The sequence below is a fragment of the Triturus cristatus genome, chromosome 5_1, assembly GCF_964204655.1.
Source record: "Triturus cristatus chromosome 5_1, aTriCri1.1, whole genome shotgun sequence".
Lineage (NCBI taxonomy): Eukaryota > Metazoa > Chordata > Amphibia > Caudata > Salamandridae > Triturus > Triturus cristatus.
In genome coordinates this window covers 773,803,445-773,827,702 of record NC_140587.1, presented here as the reverse complement: position 1 = coordinate 773,827,702, position 24,258 = coordinate 773,803,445, and the positions used below count along the sequence as shown (strand labels likewise).

General features: G+C 44.2%; 1 protein-coding gene across 3 annotated transcripts in view; it reads left to right on the top strand.

Moving 5' to 3' along the window:
• The window catches only part of RBBP8 (RB binding protein 8, endonuclease), a 513,323-nt gene that overhangs the window by 275,823 nt on the left and 213,242 nt on the right, over window positions 1-24,258 (top strand). For all 3 annotated transcript variants that reach the window (XM_085605771.1, XM_085605770.1, XM_085605772.1), the window contains exons 4-6: window positions 2,936-3,031; window positions 6,272-6,384; window positions 15,634-15,709. In XM_085605771.1, coding sequence (XP_085461897.1) covers window positions 2,936-3,031; window positions 6,272-6,384; window positions 15,634-15,709 — 285 coding nt within the window. The remainder of the gene's footprint in view (window positions 1-2,935; window positions 3,032-6,271; window positions 6,385-15,633; window positions 15,710-24,258) is intronic.

Genomic DNA, 24,258 nt, shown 5'->3' with positions numbered 1-24,258 from the left:
GCGGGGGCTGAGAAAAAAGGGGGGTCCCAAAACGCGTTTTCCCCATGCATTTTCCCATAGGACCTTTAGTCGAAGGTACAGCCCGAACGGCTGAACAGAATTACTTGAAATTTGGCAAAGAGGTAGTCCTCAGGTCAGGCATGTGTCTTTTGCATATATGGTGTCAATCTATTCAGTAGTTCCTGAGAAAATTGCAGTTAAAAGTACATAAATATCTATATGCGCGCACGGTGCTCGCACCAAATGTGCGCGAGCGTAATTCTGATTGGTGGTTAGATGTCAGTCAACATTCGAATCGGTCGAAATCAGGAAGTGTCGGACGCCATTTTGTGTGTGGCAGTGAAAAAGAAAGGTGGAGAACGTGAAACGTGGGCAGGGTAGAGAGTTCCTGACCCCCTAGCCTCTGTCAGGGGGTCCCTGAAGGACCCCGAAGGGTGAAAAAAAACATTTTTTATTTTTTCAAAAAATCGCGAGGTGAGCGCGCGGTGCGCGCACGGTGAAAAACCCTTAAAAAAAAAAAAAAAAAACATTTTTAACTGTTTATAGGTTTATTGAAGATATTAACTATGCTGTTCAACTTTATCCAAATTCCAAAAAAAAAGAGCTGAGCCATTGCATATTACAGGATACAGTCAATCTATAACTATATACATAGGTAGTGTATTGTAAAATAAATATATAAAAAATATAATACATACATAAATTAGCATTTAAAATACCTTACAAATTCACTAAAAAACCATAGGTTTCACACACGTTATAGTTAGAAATTAGCATTTAAAAAACCTTGCAAATTCACTTAAAAAAACCATAGGTTTCACACACGTTATAGTTCGGAATTAGCATTTAAAAAACCTTGCAAATTCACTGAAAAAACCATAGGTTTCACACATGTTATAGTTAGCTGGACATTTCACTCGTAAAAAAACCATTGAAATTCCCCCGTTATAGTTAGTTCAGCTAACTATAACTCGCGCGACCGCAATCCACTGTTGATGACGTCACATGTTACATCACTCATGACATGGTCAGTGACATCACTCATGACATCACTGATGACATCATCCAGTGAATGTGTCTTTCTGAAAAATAAATATTTTTTATATATGTATATCTAAAGGTTAATGGAAGAATAAATGGGTAAATAAGTGTCTAAATGGATGTTTTTTTTGGTAAAAATAATTGTATAACTGACTTATTAACAGTATCTTAGTGAATACAGTGATGTAATATGTGACGTCATCAGCAGTGGATTGCGGTCGCGCGAGTTATAGTTAGCTGAACTGACTATAATGGGGGAATTTCAATGGTTTTTTACGAGTGAAATGTCCAGCTAACTATAACATGTGTGAAACCTATGTTTTTTTCAGTGAGTGAATATATATATATATATATATATATATATATATATATATATATATATATATCCAGAAGTATTTAACTCTCCTTCCTGTCCTCGCCGCAAGATCAAAGCAGGCCTGTGTACGACACCAGGAGCTACGCTTTGTCAGCCAGATAGACCGGGAGGAGAGTGAGCTATCCATGTAAAAATGTTCTCTCTACCTCAGCACTATGAACCAGGTCGTGGCAGAGTACAGCAGCTGCAACACTACACCTGCCTCCTCTGGCATTGCTGGGATGCCAGTGAAAAGCAGATGGAAAATGCTCAGCAAGCCCAGATACAGGAGACTTGCTTTGTGAGTGAGGACTAAAGGCAGATGAAGTGGTTAGATGAGAAAAGAAGCAAATGGATAGTTCAGAAAAAGGGAAAACCCAAGTAAGCACTCAAACCACTAGTAGGGCAACTTAGCGAGTACACCACTTATTATATTATGAAGGAAGCCCTCTTTTAATCTCATCCTTAAAATCCCCTTATTCTAGTTGGTTGTACAGAGACTGATTCAGAAAGAAAAAAAAAACTCTACTAGACATAGGGTTACTCCTCGTCTGCTCTGAGTCTGGGGTGGTCAGTTGGTCATGGGCAGTAGCTGTGGGTACCGCTGTTGTCTCACAGCTGCCCCACGGCTTCCACGCTACTTCAATAACCAGATTACACATACTGTATACATGACTCTTCAAAGGTAGCTAGATCTTACAGTCAAAGCATACTCCAGTAGGTGGTGCTAGGGTTGGACCTTGCATACTGTTTGGCTCACCAATCGTACTTCAGCTCAATGTGTAATCAAAGCTATAGCTTTTAAAGACAATGTTTTTACTTACATAGAGGAATTGTAGGGCAGTTAAAATAATGATCAACACTGATTTAATATGGGGAACTATAAGACACCAACACCTTGTGTGCGTCTGAGATATGACCCCAAACCGCTGTGTGGTTCTTACGTGATGAGGTGCCTCAGTTTATATATCCTTTAAATCTGTATGCAGTTTCAACCTGTTGGCCAGAGTTTCAAGGCTCGCCAATCTCCAGAAAGCTTTCAGTCTCAATTTACCCTGTGTTTTTTAAACATGTGTTTTTTAAAATGCTAAAGGTGCAAACTACATTGCTCGAAGTAAGTGTCCTAGTTTCTCTGTGGTAGATTTTGGGTGCAAGGGATCTTGTTGTATTCAGTCCTAGGCTGTTAGGAACTTTGCAAAATGCTTTAGAATCTCGAAGGCGTAACTGAAAAGTGAAATGAGATTTACAACCCAAAAGAAAATCTGATTTCTGGGTAATAAATTACATTTTCTGAATTCAAATGTGGTGTGGTCTTAAGGAGATTGAACAGGTTGCATAGTGTTTGTCTGGGATCTCTAAATTTAATCTCATTTCAGTAGTAGGGTTCAAGAGGAGGGTTCTTTGCTTCCAGTGGCCTAGAGCACTAAAAACTGCTGCTACTGTTAGACCAAGTAGATGGAAGTTGGTTTGCCTGAAAGTTCATCCATTGATCACTGTGATTCACAAGCAAAGTATAACACGGTTTCTCGTATTTTCCAGAGATGCACAGAGGCTTGACGAGTTTTACTCCAAAAACCAACAGCTGAGAGAAAATCAGAAGTCTCTTCATGACACCATTAAAGTATTAGAAGACAGGTATGAAGAGAATAAATCGGGAAACATGTTTTTAAAGAAAGAACATTGATATTTAAGACAAGGCAATGTAAACTAATTTAAAGAAATTGCTTCTGCTCAAAGACGCAAGGAGTAAGAAGATAATGGCGTTCCGCTTGGTGTAGTTTTCTTTCGCACTGTTCTACGCTAACTAATAGCTTCACAAAACATGAAGAGGCTTTACAAGAGCTGCCCACTCATGTTTCTAAGATAGTAACAACAACGTTTCCAAGCCCATGTTGAATTTGTGACTGGTGTCCTGTACTTTTTAACTTCAGTTAACATTTTGTGCCTGTGAAAGGGTCAGTGATCAAAGTTCAAATATTCCTATTTGACAGTTCACAGCCTTGCCTGTCTCTTATAGTGTATTGCCTGCATATATTAAGTGATTATCTAAAAAAATGGAAACCTAATATTTTAGGAATCCCCAGTACCAATTTGAAGCACACATCCCAGAAACCCCATATTGTTACTGACCATACAGTTGGCAGATGAATGTTTAACGGATGCAGGTAACAGTGCAGTGACTCATCTTCAGTTGGTTACCACAAATTACTATCAAATTTAAAAATGAACCATGGTATATGATTTATCTGTAGGAATGCCCTGCACATCCAGGTTTCCTAAGTTGCAGTCTGCAGTGCATAAATGTCAAGCCTGCTTCCTGCTCTTGCATTAAATTATTGGACGATCATTCATTTTAGGCTGGATCCTCTCACTATAAAAAAGAGCGGTTTGCTCACTTGTATGACATACCTGAAAGATCAGACAGTGGAGCAGACAAAGCTAGTGACTATATCCCTGAACTCCAGAATGGGACAGCAGTACAAGTCAATCCTACGTAGCTAATTACATGCTGTGCAGAAATGTATTTGTCAATAATTACTCTGTATGGGATAAGTGGTTCAGTATGATGACAACCACATGGTTCTTCCTCCACTAACTGTGTTTTACTCCTGATCTGTCTTCGAATTTACCTTCATTCAGTTTTATTTCTTCATTTATTTGTTTACACCTCCCCAGATTTAGCACTATTTAAAGCTCTTTTGATCTACAAAAATAGATGGGTGTGTAGGTTTGTGGGTAGGGAGGTTCTTTTTAGACCCTGTTTTACTAATAAAAGACCCTTTCTTCTTTAAATGGGTTTCCTGACTCTATGAAACTGGCTTGTGTGCACCTAGAACTTGCATTATACAGCATTTGGTTAAATATCCATCTTCAGTAGGTTGTGCTTCGAAAGTCCACTGCACATGGCCATCCTGTTTGCACAATGGTTTATGGGCTCGGGACCCACTGCGTATGCTGAAGATCATATATGGTGCATAGAGGGCACCGCTTTGATATACAGGCCAGGGCTGTAAGCCATGCAATGCATCCAGTACACACTGTATAGATAAAAACTGTGCACAGCAGGTTCTTCCAGACACAGAACCTATGTCAACTGAATTTGACGATTTGGCTTAATAAAATCGGATTAATCACTTCAGGAATTCAGCGGTGGGCTGACAGGCTGTTCTTTAGGTCTGAGTTATTTTAGCGAGGTGAATTGAAACATCATTAAATTCCTGTACCCACAGCTAAACGCATATCACTGATACACTAACTGAAGGATACCTTTGAGTTTGAGGTGTAGCCAGGTGAACCATTACTCTTGTGGAGTGCCCTTACATGACAGTGACTTTGCTGCTACTGTTTCCCCGGGTCTTTCACTGAGTCCTGCAGGCTATTTTTCAAGAACACTCCTTGTTCACTACTGGAACGAGATCATATCCACGATGTCCCAAATATGTCAGAAACCGATAGGGCTTTCCCCTAGACTCTGCCTCCTAAACATCTGGGATGCCACAGATCTGAATCGCACCGAACAAATGTGGGTCTCTCTGGGCTGTATCGTGGCAAAGAGGAACATGGCCAGAACATGGAAGGGAGGAGTCGTGCCCCGCCGTACGGACTGGGCTGCGGATATGGATTGGTGCATGCAAGCTGAGAGGGTGATATATGAAGGTAGATGCTGTCCGGGCAAATGGACTAGACTATGGGGCCCATGGAATGAGTATAGAGGACTCTTATGTACCCCCTTTGCAGATGATACTCCATATAATGTCGACAGGGAATCCCCTTAGAGATTTAATATTATGTGATATCTATGTCATCGCTACTGTTTATTTTGATTTTATTGATCATATATGTGAGGCATTTATTTTGAATGATGTCCTATTTGACGATTGCTTTTTTTAGTTGTCGTTTTTTACTGTATTGTTCATTTATGTTCATAATAAAAAGATTTATAAAAAGAACACTCCTTGTTTTTTGGAAACACTTTCTATTGAATAGTATTATCCATGGTCTCCAAGTTGAGGGATCCTTGCAGCGCTTAGTAAGTGTTGTAATAATGTTTGGGTCGTATCTCTGAAAAGGGCTAGAGCCTTCAATTCTATTTGTCAAACACCTTGTACAATATCTTATTATTAAAAGCTATCATTTGTAGTCTGAGGATCTATATCTCCTCACCTATTAGAGCAAGTCTTGGAGTGCTCTACTTTAGTACTGTTAATCGCTAAAGAGGGCTGCAGTTAGTTCTCAAGCACTCCTTTCAATACCTTCTAAAATTCAGATTCCAGTCACTCTCTGTCTTACGAATGTTCTTTTTTTTCTGTTGTGAATGATCTGTTCCATTCTAGCCAACAAGTTTTGTCAATAACTGACTTATTCAGGGCTGCAAAATTATATAACACATAGCTCTAAGTTATTCCATGTGATACTATACATAATAATCCCCTTCACTAAGGTTGCCCACCAATCCATCGGAGGAATCCATGCTAGAAAGGGGCTTATTACAATTCATGGTCAGTGTAGTTTACTACAGTATTAAGTTGCACACCTCTAAAATGCATTGAAATTCACATGCAACCCATGGTTCATTTCAGCACCTATGTGACTCAAAAAGAGGGCTAATTGGCCTTTTTTTTGTTGTGTTTCTGGAACAGGATTAAATAGCTAACCTCTTATACTCTGTTTTTTTCCATTGTATTTGTTAATTTAGTAACATACGAGATTAGTGGAGACGTTTTTGCGTGTCACAATTGACTGTACACTACAAACCAATTTCTCAACCTCGATACAATTCTGTATGGACAGTAAGTGCCGCTTAGGTTCTCATGGACGGGCTGTTTAACAAAGGCCAGTTATGAAGTACATACTCCTGCATCTTTGTATCAACAGATTAAGAGCGGGACTGTGTGATCGGTGTGCAGTTACTGAAGAACACATGAGGAAGAAACAACAAGAGTTTGAAAATATCCGACAACAAAATTTGAAACTGATCACTGAACTCAGTAAGTATTTTTTCTTGTAAAAGCAAAAATAGAAGTCCATTTTTATTAGGTTTCTATTCTGTGATTTAGGCTAGCACACTGCACTTCAAAAGCAATGGTGTAAGTCTGGAAAAACTGATAAGTCTTCAATGTTGCATGTTCTTGGTATGTTAACAGGTACCCCAGCATCTAGATGTATAACCTCTGTTTCTCCTGCAGGGTTGAATGCTATACCTTGTTGAGATGTTTCCACTCTGACAATTTGTGTAATTCAGTGTTCTTGATGAAATTGCAGTAAGAAGAGTTGTTCTCTTCTTCCAAGACTGTGAAACATTCTCACAATATTAAACACACATAGTTTGATTTTAGAAGTCTGGTTGTGCTGGTTTGCGGTGGGAGAGTAAAGGAAATTGCTCCCGTTGATGACTAGATGGCTGATTGGCTGAGTGACTTGGTAGGTGAGTGAGTGAATTAATGCCCTAACAAGTGAGTACATGATAATGGGGAGGGTGGATTATTGAAGGATGAAAAGGTGATTGAGTGAATGGGTAGATGAATGGTTGTGAAATTGGTTAGTCCATGGATGGTGCACAGTGGGTCATTTTTTGCTGCTTTAATGGGAAAACAAATGCAAACACAAACATGTACATGAGAAAGGAGGCACAGAGCAATAATCCAAACTAGCTTGAACCTTCAAGCATACTTCTTTTTGCATTTATTAGCACATTAAACCCAAGCATATCAGAGTAAGGTTATCAGGGAGTGTGGGGGAGGTCAAGGAAAAGTCAAACCCTAGTAACTTGATGCGTTACTGGGGCTTGGAGTTAAGTCGCAGCTCTCCATGTTATGAAAAATAGTGATTTAAGGTGATGTAGAAGGAGCTGCAAAACTAAGGTATATTGATAATATGACTTCGTATTTACCATTTTTGTTTCGTTCCTGGGGCAAGATGGCGGTCGCAACTGCGGCTGAGTGAGTGGCTTGCGGACTCTCCTCTGAGATTCCCCCCCCCCCCCTGTTTGTTACCCGAGGAAATGGATACCTTGACCATGTAATGTTGTGGCGGTATCTGCTCTGGAACTCGCCGAGTGCTGCATACATCAGCCACAGCAGATTGCGGTGTCCCGCCTCAAGTCTTCAGCAGAATTTGTTTCAGTGGAGTCTTCGGCGTTTGAGGCTGGATGAACTTTCGGCGCGGTCATTAGTGATTGTAATGGCCCCGAAAACAGCAAGCAAATGCGCTAAGACGCTGCAGCGGTAACGTCCGTTGTTACGTCCGTAATCCTGCCATCTCCTGCTTCCTCTCCCGCAGAGGAAGGAAACAAGCTGGGTATTGTTAACAAACAAAGAAATGGCTTCACAGGACAGCAGGGATTTGCAGAGCAATGTAGGCGAGTTTGTGAGGACTGTTGCTCATTCAACTTTCTCTTCCCAGAGAGAGGCATCTGCAGCTGGTAGCACAGCTCCTGGCAATACAAAACAACTGTGAGAAATACTTGAGGCGCTTGAGACACCTGAGATGCCTAAACTATACAATCCCTTATAATTAGTAGGGACACCTGCTCAACCCTCCCCAGTAGAAGGCCTGATTCTGGAAAACAGGAATCAAAGTATAGGCAATCAAAATTCTGGCAGTAAACATCAGGAGGGAGAGGATAATGCTAGGATCTCTCAGAACAATGGCTATTCAGATAAAGAATTAATTAAAGATATAGATTCCGGGGGGAAATTTTATTCAATGTTGGACCCCTCCAACTCCTCTGAGAATGAAAGTGAGGGAGGGGATTGGGAAGATAAGAGCGACACAATCAATTATCAGCAGGATGACTAGGAGTTGAATCTGGATCCATTAATCAGGGGACAGTGCGCAAAGTAAGGGACACTACTAACCCTCTGTCAAAAGAGATGTCTGGTACAGCTGGATCACTAGTGTGGGATTACTCATTTTCCCCTCAACTTGAGAAGAATGGTGGTTCGGGTAAGAATTCTGGAGAAGCGTCCGATGCGGCTGCAGGGGGAGAAAATTAAATTACCCTCAGCACAATATATCAAATAATAATGGCGCATCGGGAAGAGACCAAGGCAGAGGGCCTGCGGACCCAGGGTGCTGTTCGCAAACTACAAATCACTGTGCGCCGAATTGCAAAGACTCACATAGAGATATCCACAAGGATTGGGGAAGCTGAGGAAAGGATATCAGCAATGGAAGACGAAATAGTACAGCAGAAGGCCACAATAGCATCTTTGCAAGCTCTAAGAGATTACACCAATCGGAAGCTCATTCACTTGGAGAATCGTTCCAGAAGGAACAATTTACGTATCTTGGGTATACCAGAGGGACGGTAGGGCAAAGATGTTAGGAAGTTTGTTATTGAACTGATATCTGAAGCCTTCCCCGAACTCAAGCATTGGAATTGGGAAGTAGAACTTCAGAGAGCACACAGGTTCCCATTTAATCAACGAGGCTGAGCAGGGGGTCCAAATGAAAAACCTAGGGCGATATTGATCTGTTTGAATTATTTTGTGTTGCGGGAATCAATATATGATTTGGCAAGGCCTGACAGGAAGAGAGGTGGTAAGGGCTGCAAATTTTTTGTTCGTCCGGATTTCTGCCAGGTCACTGTTCAAAAGAGATGGCAGTTGCGACAGATGATTCCACTTTTTCAGGCTAAAGGGGCACAGGCCTTTCTGCTCAATCCTGCCAAGCTAAAAATCATATATAGGGAAAAAACACATTTTTTTGTATCAGATATATTAGCAAAGGAATTTTTGAGTACAATTGAAACAAATTAAGAGAATTGTATAAATATGCTCTTAGGTTGCTAGTGGAACTCTTCTTATGGATTCAGGGGGAGGTGTTTGGTTTTTGGTCTTTGCTTAGCTTTTTTGAGGGGGGGTTTGGGGGAGTGTTATTAATCCACTACCCATTACAGAGGACTTAGTCCTTATGCCTCATCTGGGAGGGGGAGGGAAGAGGTGTGGGGTAGCTGTGGGGAGGCAAGGGTGGGGGTGCAGGGTGGGGGTGGGGGAAGGCACGTTTGGCATTTCGTGTTCATATGGTATCAAGGTTATGGTACTCCTGTTTTTGAGAGAGAATGTTTTTTGAAGCGTAGTTTAGGTTATGGGCAGGGTAGACAAGGTCTGATTAATTTAATTGTATAACAATATGGGTAAATTATCTATATGTTCGTGGAATATATGTGGTTTAAATGATAAAAAGAAAAGGGGGTGATGGCTCAAATTCTGCAGGTGATGCGTTTTGATTTGGTTTGTGTGCAAAAAACTCATATCGCGTGGAATAATGGAAAGTGGCTGAATGATTTGGGCATGGATATACTTGGGTGTACCAGACAGAGTTCAACTACAAGACGGGTTGCAATTTTGATGAGACATGGCCCGGGTGTTTGTAATCGGGTAAAGAAGGATGTCTTGGGGTGTTGGGTCATTGTGGAAATAACTGTGAATGGTTCATCATTGACAATATGCACTATTTATGGTTCTAATCTGGACGACCCGGAGGTGCTGCACTAATTAAGTGTCGAATTAGCGGCATAGCCAGCCCCCTTAATCCTTTGTGGGGATTTTAATCTTCATTTAGAGGGTGGTTTTGATATTACTAGCGATTGCCCATATATGGGGAAAAAAAGTCAAGTTTTTAAAGCTACCCAAGGCCTAGTTACAGAATTTGGGCTGGTCGATATATGGCACGCTCATAAGAAAAATGTTCCGGGAGATACTTTTTACTCGGCTCCTCATAGAAAACATGTGCGTTTTGATTATTTCTTTATTTAAGCTGAAAAAGCAACAAGTGCCAAGGTAGAGATTATACCGAGGATCATTTCAGACCTTAATCCGTTCGTATTAGAACTCAACATCAGTTCTAGGGCCCAGCCAAAGGCGTGGACCTTTGAGCGCAAACTTTTATTAGATTCTGAATACTGTAGCCACATGTGTGATTGGATTACAGAATTAAAAAAAAAATAATCTGGGAACCCCTTCAGATCCTATTGTTTGGGATACATTCAAGGCCGGGGGGGGGGGGGGGGGGGGACATTTAGTTATTCTATAGCTAAACAACATAAAATTTTGGCAGAAATTAAGGATGGGATGAATCAGTTAAGGCTATTAGAAATAGAGTTTATGGGGGGAAGTAATCCGGCAACAAAATATGGAAAAAACATTAAAGGCCATTGCAATTTTAAAAATGAAAATCCATCAGCATTTTGCTACGAAAATTGCAACGAAATTGGCTATGTATAGGGATCAAATTTATGAAGTGGGGGAAAATTCTGGAAGGATCTTAGCGAAGAGATTACAGCAGAAGGGAATACTTAATAGAATCTATATGATACTGGACCATCTCAATCAGATACAGGATTCCCCAGGCGAAGTTTTGAATGTTTTTCATAAATTTTATGGTAACTTGTATACAGAGAATGAAATGGCAGATACAGATGAGAAAATGATGGAATTTAGCTCTGATATTGAAACTAATAAAGTTACACAAGATCAAAACGAGGAATTAGCAGCAGATATAACTTGGGAGGAAGTGGAGGGAGCAATGCTGTCGCTAGCTATAGGAAAAGCTGTAGGTCCGGATGGCATCCCTCTAGAAGACATTTCGTCAAGTTCTAAGACCGGAACTTATGACACTGTTCTTCGCTGCTCAACGCGGAATTGCACCGGATTCGTAGCGTAAAACTACCATTATTGTTTTTTTTTTTAAAAAGGACAAACCTGAATTGCACCCATCCTCGTATAGACCAATCTCATTGATTAATTCAGATAGTAAGATCTTCTCTAAAATCATTGCTCAGCGTCTAGGATCGGTCATCACCCCTCTAGTATCCAATTTTCAGCATGGGTTTATCCCAGGTAGGGATATTGCTGATCACGTGGACTGAGCTCAGGCAACTGAATCTGTATTGGGGGTGATCCTGTTGGACGCCGAGAAGGCGTTCGACAGGGTCTCCTGGCAATATATGAGGGAGGTTTTGCGATGGAAAGGTTTTTGTTCTCAGTTTATACAAGCATTTAAGACCCTATATATACGTCCGGTAGCCACTATACGTATGTCCGGACAAGAGTCAGACATATTTAATATCAGCAGGGGCACAAGGCAGGGGTGCCCGTGCTCCCCTCTTTTATTTGCATTATGTATTGATTAATTTTGAATAAACTAAACCAGCACATAGATATTAAACCAGTCAGTTTTCGTAATATTGAGTACAGAGCATTAGCTTATGCTGATGATATAGTCGTAGTTTCTAGCGATATTGTTAACGCCCTTCCTGCAATTAAATTATTGGCTGTTCAGTTTGGTTGTTTTTCTTGTTATAAATTGAACATAGAAAAAACTCAGGTACTTTATTCAGGTAAGGATATCCCGGCAGATATGTCAATTGTTCCTGAAGCAACATATTTGGGAGTAAAAATCACATCTGTGGTGGATAAGATCCCCGATTTGAATATTCTTCCTGTGATGGAGAAGGTGAACGCTACCCTGGAAAGGTTAGATCATCTTCATCTATCCCTCCAAGGTAGATGTAATGTATTAAAAATGCTGGTTCTTCCGAAATTTTTATATATGTTTAGAACAATCCTTTTAGAGTTCTCCTCGTCGTGTTTTATTAAATTAGAGAGGATTTGTTCTAGATTTTTGTGGGGGTATCGAAGACAGAGAAGGGCATATAAGAAAATGGTTTTACCTAGATATCGGGGTGGCTGGGGCATTCCACATTTTATAATGTATTATTGGGCAGCTATGATGCAATATATGGGGCCCTTAGTAGTCGGTACTAAAGCTGAGATCCCCTTTTTCATAGACCATCAATTTACGAATTTGGGTTGGGAGAAGAGATGAATGGTTGCTTAGTTAAGGTAATTGAGCCCAGTTACTTAAAAAAAAACAAAATGTAAGATACTCAAGGCGTCTTATGCAGTCTGGAAGCAAAGTAAATGGAAGTTACGGGTTTCAATTTGAATGCTTATACCCCTTTCTCGGCTCCCGGGGATACTGCCCATAATTTTGCGAGATCAAGTAACAATTAGATGGGGCCTAAAAGGAATACGATGCTTAGGGGATCTGTTTGATAAAGGACATTGTTAGACCTGTCAGCCCTTTGGGTGGTCCCTCCTCATCATTATTTATTTTGTCCCACTTTTGCCTCAAACCCTGTTTGAATTTTTCCTTTTTGGGAACCACCAGACTTTTTAGTGTTGCTGCAGATTCAGGGAGCCATTTTACCTACCCCTGAAACTTCTGTCTGAGGGCCTGAAGCACAAAATGGTGGCCACCTGTGACATCACCAGCATCCACTGGAACCTGCTAGCACCTTCCAGAACATTCCAGAACCCTGTGACAGTTGGAGGCGGTTTAGAATGTTGGGGAGTTAAGAGAGAGAGTTGGCAGTTGGAGCTGGCAGTTGGCACCTGACTGGTGAAGAGTGAGCAGCACAAACGTGAAGGAGGAAGGAGTGAAGCAACAGGGGTGGAAACTTGTGCCTGGAGTGGGGTCCATAAACCCACCCTTGATACTAGTCCCTACTGACGGAGCCCAGCCTAGAGCCCTGTGTGGGAAGAAGTCAGAAAAACCATCCTGAGGACCTGGACAGCAGGAACAGGCCTTAGAAACAAGAGAACAGCAAGATCCTGACCTGGAAGCTGGTTTCCCTGAAGTCCGACGTCGAGTAGCCTAAGACCTGGAGCCCGAGGTGGAGAAGCGGCGCTGACTGGAAAAGCAGACGTCGTACCCGGAGCCGCCAGAGGTCGAGAGAGGGCGCCGTCAGAGGTCGTGAGGAATACCAGAGGTCGAGGAGGAAGTCACCCGAGATCGAGTGAGCAGCGTCATCGGAGGAGTGAAGTCCGCCCTCAGGAGTCGTCGGAGACCGAGGTGAAGGGTAACGGGGGTCGGGAGTGAGGATCGCATTCCGGAGTCGCCGGAACCTGTGAGAATCGTGCCGGAGGTCGGGAGTGGAGGTCGCACTCCGGAGTCGCCGGAAACCTGTGAGGAGCACCGGAGGTCGGGAGTGAGGATCGCACTCCGGAGCCGCCGGAAGTCGACATCGAGGCAAGGCCGGCCGACGTCATCGAAGCCGAGGTCGCCATCGGACCGGAGCCGCCCGAAGTCGACATCGAGTAAGACTGCCCGACGCCATCGAATCGGAGGCCGAGATCGAACCGAGGCCGCCGACATCGAACCCGGAACCGCCTACCGGCGTCGTCAGGAACTGACATTGTGCCGAGGCCGCCGACATCGAACCGGAACCGCCTCACGGCATCGACACGACTCCAGCGGCGTCGGAGCATCGGAAAAAGGGCAGTAAGTGGAGTAGAGGGCGCCTAAGGCCCTGTGGAGACCTGAGAGACTGCTCTAAGGGGCTAGGGAGGTGCTGGAACCAACCTGACTGTGCCAGGGGTGAACTGGGACTAATCTAGAGAAGTTGTGTGGAGAGAGAGAGCCAGGTCTCTGGTATTTTCCCCCTTTATCTACCTCAGTTTAGGCCTCAGCCTTGTCCAAGCCAGGGAGTAGACACCCTCAAGCCTTCCACATCCCCACAAGCTGTGCTTGGGCCAAATCAGCCCTTAGGAATCAAAAGTGATCTGATTCCATGAGTGTCACTGTCAGCTTTTAAGTATTTATTAGGGGCACTGTATTTATTGTATTTAACCTATTTATTGTTCCACTGTATTTATTGGTCCACAGTATTTATTGATGCACAATATTTATTGGTTACAGTATTTATTGCCTCAGAATATTTAATTGCCTGTCTGTATTGCACTTTTATTTATGCCTTCAGTATTTATGATCACCCCTATTTATTGAATCATTAAGCCAGTATTTATTTGACCTGCACTTTCTAAAAAAGTTTGTATATTGTGATTATTTATTTTCTCCAATCAGCAACTAAGAGAAAAAGAAGATAAAGAAAGTTATTTTCATAATTTTTACGGTGTAGAGTCGTTTTTGGAACGGATGCACGCATGGTTATTGTTTGGGTATGTTGTATGCTTAGCACGGAGCCTGATTCCTGACCACTCGAGCCAAGCTACCACAGTGTGTCCGGAAGACCACCACCACCCCTTCTAGTGTGGGAGTGGGTTTCCAACAGACATCTTTTAGCATTCTTAGACCTACAGGAGAAATATGGTTTAGGCAAGCAAGACTTCTTTAAATATCTTCAAATTCATAGTTTTCTCGATAGGTTGGGGTCAGGAACAGGACAATAATTTGTGAAAATCCCTTTAATTGAAACAATGATGAAGAAAACACCAATAGGTCAATTTCATCAACAGTTAGTGGAAATATTTCCGGATGATCTGGATATACGTAAAACAAAATGGGAAAACAAACTGGGAGTTGAGGATATTGATATGTCAATCCCTCGAGCTTGCTAACAGAGTTTTAATGACTGGAAGAATATGTAGCCAGCAGTATATGGCCCTTTATGATTTATATTACACTCCTAGTAAGGTGGGTCGATGGGGTGTAACAGTGGGGGACAAATGTAATCTGTGTGGATTATTTGCGGAGGATTCACCTCATATGTTTTTCTCTTGTCCTAGACTGGGGGAGTTTTTTCAAGAAATTGAGAATTTTTTAGGTATAATATTTGGATCCCCCGTGACAATCACGGGAGAATTAGTAATTATTGGTGTAGGGTCTGATAGGGCGGCCAATTTAAGATCGGAAGCTACAACTGTTCTTCTATTTATTATGGCAGTGGTACGGGCTTGTATTATCAATGAGTGGATTACCTTTATTAATTGGCGGTCCAGACTCTTAGCCATGTATAATTTTGAACTATCCATCTATAAGACCACAGGGAGAAGGAAAAGAACTATGGGTGCCAAAATTTGGTCTCCAACATCTTAGTGGATCCTATAAACAAGGTCTGGTTTGTTAGGATTCATAAGGAGATCCCTGTCTTAGATCTGAATATTCTTAAGCTGTAAGTAATGATCATATGTGATGGTTTGTGTAATTTAGATGTGGAGGTATAAATATGTTGATCCAGGAAATGCTTGTATAAATATTCTATTGTCTTGGAAGCCCTGTCCATTGAATGCGAGGTAGCCTTGCTTCTTTTATGTTGTCTGACCTTTTCTAGACTTTGTTGTTTCTATCAACATTTATCAATGTGTTTGAAATGTATCATAACCTTGTGTTGTGTTCTGTATATATTGCCTTGGACAAAAAGGGTTACAAAAATCAATAAAAAATATTTAAAACAAAAAAAAAGTATTTACCATTTTTATAATGTGTTGCAGTGAATGAAAAGAACAGTCTACAGGATGAAAATAAAAGACTTTCTGAACAGCTTCAACAGTTGCAGTTACAGATCGAGTGAGTAACAAATCCATTCTACATTACATTTTGTGTATGGGCCCTAGTTGGCAAAATATTTGCATCAGCAATCCAGCAGGCAGGCTGCAACAGATTTCAATTGTTCATTACTGATATAAGGTGCAATTTATTTTGTAAATCATTTTCATTGAAAGGCCTCTTTTTTATTAAGTGATGTTCATTAATTCCATTATTGCACACTGCAGGGACAAAAAATGCACCATGACAAAGAATTTGAGGCAACTGGGTTTATGTACTAATCTTGGTTACACAGAGTATTTCAGCTATCATATTTTTCCAACTGAAGTATACAAAAAAGTGGTGGATGGAATGATAGATTAGTTCGTTAATCTCAACCACTGTGAATTACTTGGGGCTGCATCCCAGTACATTGTTGTTTTGCACACCATGCCATCTTATTTAGGACTCTGGCATATGTAAATCAGTCTGGATCCTGCTCTAGTAGAGAGTTCAGCCCGAACTGCCATACCAGATCCTCCCTGAAATGGAACACAAGCAACCCAAGACAGATTGTGCCTTGATTGGGGCTAGGCAGTGAGGTGCTGCTTGATTTCAATGGCACAGTGAGCACTGTACCCCTGTCTGGACATACCCGTCGCACAGAAGTGTAAAAAAAAAAAGTGATGGATGGAATGCTTGAATTAATCCCACTGGGAATTCCTCAGTCCCGTCCCAGTCCATTGTTATTTTGCACACTATGCCACCATTGTTTGGACCCAGCCATATGCAAATCATTCTTGACCCTGCTCCAATAGGAACAGTCCACCTCCTCCCTTACCGGCAGCACAAGCAACTGAAGACTGGTTTTACCCTGAATGGGGCTTAACAGTTGGGTGCAGTCTTATTTGTTGAGGTTTACTAAACACCTGTTACAGTGAAGGAGTACTATTATTGGAGCTGCTGCATTTCCTTAGTCATGTAGTGAATTGTGAAATAATAAGGCCTCGCACATATAGTTAAAAGGAGTGTAAATCTTGGAGGAAAATATGATAATCTTGAGTCCTAGCCGGTGAGTCTGAGTCAGAGCTTCAGACTCACCGCAGCAAATTTCTCGATAAGATGTGGTTTAGACATGACCGACTCGCTGGGCAGGATGATCTCCACGACAGTGACTGTTAGACGCCACGCCTGGCTGAGAAATTCTGGCTTTCTAGGGGATGTTTAGGCTTTGTTCATGGACATGCCCTTTGATGGCATCCATCTCTTCAGAGACAAAGCAGACTCGGCGCTGGAACTCTTTAAGGACTCACAGCGTACAGCCAAGTCCTTGGGTCTCTCAGCTGCCTCCGCCATCCCCAGTCTGCCTTACACTCCTTTCATGGCTACAGAAAGGCCTTTCAACCGCGCAAGTCCTATCCCAGCCACCGAACCGTGCAAGTTCCACAATCTCTTTGTACCGACCATGTGGGTCTGGTAGCCAGAGGTCAGGTCAAATCGCTCCCCCTGGACAGCTTCATCCTCCTCGCCCTAGTAGTCCCGCTCTTCAAGACCACGGGCGTCCAGTTGACGGCAGGATCAGCTATCACCTCCACCATTGACAGAACATTTCACTAGACAGGTGGGTCCTCCAGATCATCTGAAGGGGCTGCTCCCTCCCTTTCGAGACCACTCCTCCCTTCATGTCTCCTTCCTGCGACTGGCTGACGAAGGATAATTTACTTTTGATCCAGGAGAAAGTCATGGCTCTCTTGGCCAAAGGAGCAATAGAGAGCGTTCCGGCGCCAGAATTGGGCTGTGGTTGCTATTACCGGTACTTTCTGGTCCTGAAAAAAGGACAAGGGCCTTCGTCCTATTGTAGACCTTCGAGCCCTCAACTACTTCTTAAAAAGGAGAAATTCAAGATGCTCACATTAGCTCAGGTCCTGACTGCCCTGGAGCCGGGAGACTGGATGCTAGCGTTGGACTTGCAGGATGCCTATTTTTACATCCCCGCTCTGCGTGTCCATCTGCGCTACTTGCGGTTTACGGTTGGCCATGAGCACTTTCAGTTCACCATGCTTCCCTTTGGCCTTACCAGCGCCCCTTGGCTGTTCATCTGCGCACATCAGGGGTACCAGTCTTCCCTAATCTCGACGACTGGCTGCTGAAGACAGGCTTGCCCCAGGTCGTCTCCCACCTCCAAACTACAGTGAACCTCCTGCATGCACTGGGGTTTGCTATCAACGTGCCAAAGTCACACCTGACTCCTTCTCAGACGCTCTCTTTCATTGGAGCTGTTCTGGACACAGTGCAGTTTTGAACCTATCCTCCTGAGCGGTGAAGTAAGGATTTTCCCCATCTTTCCTGGATTTTGGTGAGAATGACTCTGGGGCTGTTGGGCCTCATGGCCTCCTGCATCCTACTAGTAACACATGCCAGATGGCTTTTGCGGGCTCTGCAGTTGAACCGGAAGGTCCTTCTGGTCACAGCATCGGGGGAATCTCTCCAACATGGTCCAGATCTCGAAGGGAACTGCATGAGACCTGCAGTGGTGACTAACAAACCGCGAAAGGTTCAGAGGCATACCCTCTCCCTTCCCCAACCAGATCGTGCAGTAGTGAATGATGTGGAATTCCTGCGATGGGGGGGCAATGTGGGAGAGGTGGAAATCTGAGGACTCTGGCCAGAGAAACCAGACTCCACATCAACATGCTGTAGCTCCGAGCAATCAGATTGGCATTGAAAGCCTTTCTACCCTTCATCAAGGGAAGGCTAGTTCAAGTGTTTACAGACACCACCACCACCATGTGGTACTGCAGCAAGCAAGACAAGGTTGGATCGTGGGCCCTTTGTCAAGAGGCCCTGCACCTCTGGACATGGCTGTAACAGCAGGATATTTCCCTGGTGGTTCAACACCAGGCGAATTCCCTGAACGCCTGGGAGTTGGCGCAAGGTCTCTTTCAGCAGTGGGGAGAGCCTTGGTTAGATCTGTTTGCCTCTGCAGAGAAGGTGCAATGTCTTCAGTTTTGTGTGCTGGAGTTTCCAAGGCGGCTCTTGCTCGGAGATGCTTTTCATCGCGAGTGGAGCTCAGGCTTCCTGTACGCCTTTCCGCCCATACTACTCCTACCCAGAGTTCTCAAGAAAATCAGGAACGACTGGGCCCAAGTCATCATTGTTTTTCTGGACTGGGCATCGAGAGTGCTATCCTGGGCTTCTACAAATGAGCATCGATCCTCCGATCAGGCTGCCCCTTAGGGGGGGGATCTTCTGTCGCAGCAGATGGGGATGGTCCTCCACCTGAACTGGTCAACTCGTTACCTTCTTGCGTGGAGATTGAGCAACAACAGTTGATAGCTTTCGACCTTCCTCATGAAGTTTGCAATGTTATTCTGGGAGCCAGGAGTCACTCCACCAAAATGGTATGCGCCTGTTGGTGGAAGAAATTAGTAATATACTGTACAGGAAAGTCTATTGACCCTCTTTCTGCTTCCCTTTTTGATGTTTTACTTTTTATTATGGCCATTGTCAAACAGGGCTGTGCTGTGTGCCCCCTGAAAGGACATCTTTCTGCTTTGTCTGCTTTTCTGAGGCTGCCAGACCAACCCTCTTTATTTAAATCACCCATTGTACATAGATTTTTGAAAGGCATATGTTCCCTCCTTCCCCTTTCATTATGCCTCAGTGGGACCTTAATTTGGTTCTCACCTTCCTGATGTGCGCTTTTTGCGAGCCCCTGCATAATTGTCCCCGCCCGCTGCTCACAATCAAAATAGCCTTTTTTAGTCGCAATTACACCTGCCAGGAAGGTGAGTGAGCTGCAGGCTTTATCGTCCAAGCCTCCTTTCTTGATGATCTTCCCTGACAAGTTGGTGCTTTGCACTAGGGCCTCTTTCCTTCTGAAAGTGGTCACACCATTCCATGTAGTACAGCCTGTCCCCTTGCCCACTTTCTATGCTCCTCTGCATCCCTCTAAAGAAGAGGAGTGACTCCACTGCCTGGACCCAAAAAGAGCATTGTTCTATCTTGACCGCATAAATGAGTTCTAGGTGGATGACCAACTCTTCGTGGAGTATGTTGGTGTGAAGAAAGGTACGGCGGTGCAGAAACTGATCAATTCACATTGGATCGTTCTCTTCCAGGAGATCCTCATCAATAGTCATAAGCACTGAATATTCCCGCCCATGTGCGGGGACCACGGAAATAATAAAATTATATATGTAAAAAGCATACATATATACAGCTCTGTATATGTATAAACATATATCATTTTTTCCAAGCAAATGCAGCTCCCATAAAAGGCTAGGCAATGTAAATATACACATCCAATAACACATATATATATATATATATATATATATATATATATAAAGGTATAACAATACACCTAAATCTCTTTTTTTTTTTTTTTTTTTTTTTTAATGAGGTAAACACTCATGAGAAAGCAAAAAATAAAGAGAACAAACTGTGGAAAAACACAGATGTACAACACATTGCCAGCCTGCAGGCTGCATTGCAATATAATACCATAGAGACTAAAAAGCCCTGTACAGGTAAAAACTGGCACCGTGCCTTTAAGGCAGCCCTGACTTCCATATCCCATCATGCCTCAGGGGTGACAGTTAGGTCAGTTGTTCTTTCCGGCTCCTTCAGTCAGGACCCTGGAATTCAGCTCTCTTCTTTTTTGACTCTTTAGTCAAGAATTATTACTACTTTAAGATTTTTTGGACTTCTTCTTAGAACTTCTTTGAGGAAGTCTGTATCCTGTGTTTTTCTGACTGACTTTTTTGCTATTTTGTCAGAAAAATGCCTTCTTTATTTGTTCCATGTCCATCTTGTGGAAAAAAGAAGGCGGCTTCAGACACACATGAGGTGTGTATTATCTGTCTGCCGGACTCTCACTCTCCAGCAACTTGCCATCATTGTGAAGACCTTTCCAAAAGGACTTTAAAGGAGAGGGAGAGGATTGGGCTGTATGGCCTAGCAGAACGGTCGACGTCGAAGCAGTTGGTCCCTGTTTGCTCCCCATCGACGTCGGGCTCGGCGTCGAAGACTCCAGCGGCGGGATCGTCGCTGAGAGGTGAGGAGTCAAGGGGAAGTCATGCTGCAAAGAGAAAATCGTCGTCGACTTTAGATTCAGCGTCGAAGCGGATGCGTTCGACGTCGACGGCGTCTAAAAGCTCGGCGTCGAGGACTCGGCGCCATAGTTCAACGTCGAAAAAGCATCTGTCGACGTCAAGAGAAGATCGATCGACGTCTGCACAGAGATATCGTTCGTCGTCGAAAGAAAGACATCGTTCGACGTCGAGGTCGGCGAGACATCATTCGACGTCGCAAGAAGTACGTAGACGATCTCCACAGTCGACGTCGAGACCAAGATCGCCGTCAAGATCAAGATCGCCGTCGAGGAAACATCGTTCGACGGCGAAGAGGCTTTCGACGTCGTCGGAGCATTCGACGTCGAGACAAAAGTCTCCGTCAGGAGTGACGTCGAGGCAGACGCCTCCGTCAGGGCCGACGTCGAGGCAGGAGCCTCCGTCGGAGACTACGTCGAGGCAGAGGCCTCCGTCGGAGTCGACGTCGAGGCAAAGGCCTCCGTCGGAGTCGACGTCGAGGCAGGTGCCTCCGTCGGAGTCGACGTCGAGGCAGGTGCCTCCGTCCTCACAGGTCTCCAAAGCTTTGGTGAGGTACATGAAGCCTCCGTCGAAGATAATCTCGACGTCGAGACAAGAAGCTCGGAGCCTCGAAGATTCGAGTCAAAGATCTCCGGTGATAGGCCTATCACCGTCGAGGCAGCCCTCTGTTGAGGGTACGCAGGAGGTGTCACATATTCGCCTCACGATTCGACCAGTCTCAAGGCGGAAATCTCCTCATAGACTGATATATACGACTCCTGAATCACCGCGTCTCATATCTATCTCGCCTTCAGGATCAGAGGGCTCAGGTTCAAGATCAGAATCACCAGAGCTTGTGCATCAATCTCCAGTACCTGCAAGAGAAAGTTCGCAGGAGGAGGACAATGCTGTACCTCAAAGTCCCGTAAGGGAGATGCCTCAGGACCCTGCTATGCCAGACGCAATAAAGGCATCGCTAACAAGAATAAGGGGCGTGGTATTCCCAGCGACACCGATCAGACCAAGATCTCGAGAAAGAGAATCCCGAAGTCACTCTCGAGCACCAAGAAGGCGATCCAGGTCTCCCTCCCGCAGAAGAGAGTCGACCAGATCAGAGAGAAGGCGCCGTAGGACCCCTTCTACCTCCCCTTCTTCCAGATCATCCAAAAGGGATTATTCACCGACACTCTCGGAGACGCCACCCTCTCGGGTATCTCCGGTAGATGATATTTCTACGTTTCAAGAAGTGTTGTGTAGAGGAGCTACAAAATTAAATATCCCTATGCCGGTTCAGGAGACCACTTCATCCATAATTTTTGAAACTCTTCATGAACGCACAGTGTCACGCCCTTTATTGCCGTTAGTCCCCGGTTTGCTACAACCGGTAATGGATATCTTTCTCACACCAGCAACCACCAAAACGGCGCCGGCGAGAATTCTAAAAAAGTACCGTCCAGCTCCGGAGGATCCTCTATTCCTTAAATCGGATCCTTCACCGGACTCTGTCATCACCGCCGCTGCCAGGAAGACACATGCAGTAGCGGGATCTTCAACGGTACCACCAGATAAGGACAGTAAAACACAAGACTCCTGGGGGAGGAAAGTTTGCGGCTCAGCATCCTCAAGCCTTAAGGTGGCGAGTGCCTCGGCTCTTCTGGGGCGCTATGATAGGTCATTATGGGACTCTCTGCAGAGGTTCATTGACAAAGTTCCATCAGAGGACAGACGGGACTTTGAAGAGATTTTGCATGAGGGGAGTCTGGTTTCTAACCAGATCATAAGTGCAGCGGCAGACGGGGCAACACTGGCAGCGCATGAATATGCACATGGAGTCACAGCCAGAAGATCATCCTGGCTTAGATTGACGGCCTTGAAACCGGAAGCGCAGGCAAGAATTTTAAATCTGCCTTTCTCCGGTAGTTCTCTTTTTGGGTCCCATGCAGACGAAGAAATGGCCCGTATGAAAGCAGAGCTGGAGACCATGAAAGCTGTCGGGCTTGAAAAGAGAAAAGAGTTTCGACGCCGCAAGGGAAATGACAGGCGCAGTTACCAACAGAGGGTTCAAACCCCTCATTGGCAAAAGAACCAGGACCAGCAAGGTCAAAAGAAACAGCAATACCAGTCCCGCAAGCCATCCAGGGGACGAGGTAACAACAGGCAGTCTAATGCTGGAAACAAAGCTCCGGGGAAGCAATGAGAAGCCGCTTCCTCCGATGCTGTCCACCGCTCCGGTGGGAGGAAGTGTTGCACATCATCTTCCAGAGTGGCAATCCATCACAAAGGACAAGTGGGTACTGAATATACTGCGTCATGGGTACTCGCTTCGTTTCAAAAGTCACCCCCCATCGATTCCTCCTGTCAATTCATCCCAGCATCTAAAGCAGCTCAGAGAAGAGGTAGCGACGCTACTACTCAAATCTGCAATAGAGAAAGTGCCCATAAACCAGAGAGGAAAGGGAGTTTACTCCAGATACTTTCTCATCCAAAAGAGGAGTGTGAAGGTAGAGTTCAGACCCATTTTAGACCTACGGATACTGAACAAGCACATAAGTAAGGAAAAATTTCGCATGCTGGCGCTCCACCAAATATATCCTCTTCTCCGGATGGGCGATTGGATGTGTTCACTGGACCTTCAGGATGCATATTTCCATAGTCCCATCCTAAGGAATCATCGAAAATTTCTCAGGTTTGTGGTAGGCAACTCTCACTATCAGTTCAAAGTCCTCCCTTTTGGCCTGAAGTCAGCTCCTCGAGTATTCACAAAATGCGTGGCAGTAGTAGCGGCTGCTCTGAGACGCGCAGGAGTCTTCGTCTATCCCTACCTAGACGACTGGCTAATAAAGGGCTCATCACCACAGAATGTGCGGTCACAGCTGTCGCTATGCCTGAACTTATGTCGCAAGTTGGGTCTCAGAGTGAATGTCAAAAAGTCCAATTTTTCACCAACGCAGAGGATCCACTACCTGGGTGCAACTATAGACTCCGTAGTAGGAAAAGTGTTTCCTTCGGAGGAAAGACAGTCATCCATTATGCTAAAAGGCAGACAGATCATAACCAGCAATCTGTCGTCGGCAAGGCGAATCTCATCTCTGCTAGGGGCCATGGCATCCTGCATCTTCCTAGTGCCCAATGCCAGGCTAAGGATGCGTCCTCTCCAGCAAGATCTCGAGGACAAATGGGATCAAAGGAACTCCCTGTGTGAAGAAAAAGTTTGCCTCTCCTCTGCAGCCAAACAGTCAGTCAAGTGGTGGCTGAAGCCAAGGAATCTACAAGTGGGGATCCCCTTCCATCAAGAGCCCCCAATTCAGACCTTAATCACCGACGCATCACTTCAGGGATGGGGTGCGCATTTTGGGACTCTGCAAACTCAGGGACGGTGGTCCAGCAGCGAGCAGTTGTACCACATCAACATGCTGGAGCTCAGGGCAGTCCACCTAGCCCTCAAAGCGTTCCTGCCTGCGATCACGACGAGTACCATTCTAGTACAGACGGACAATA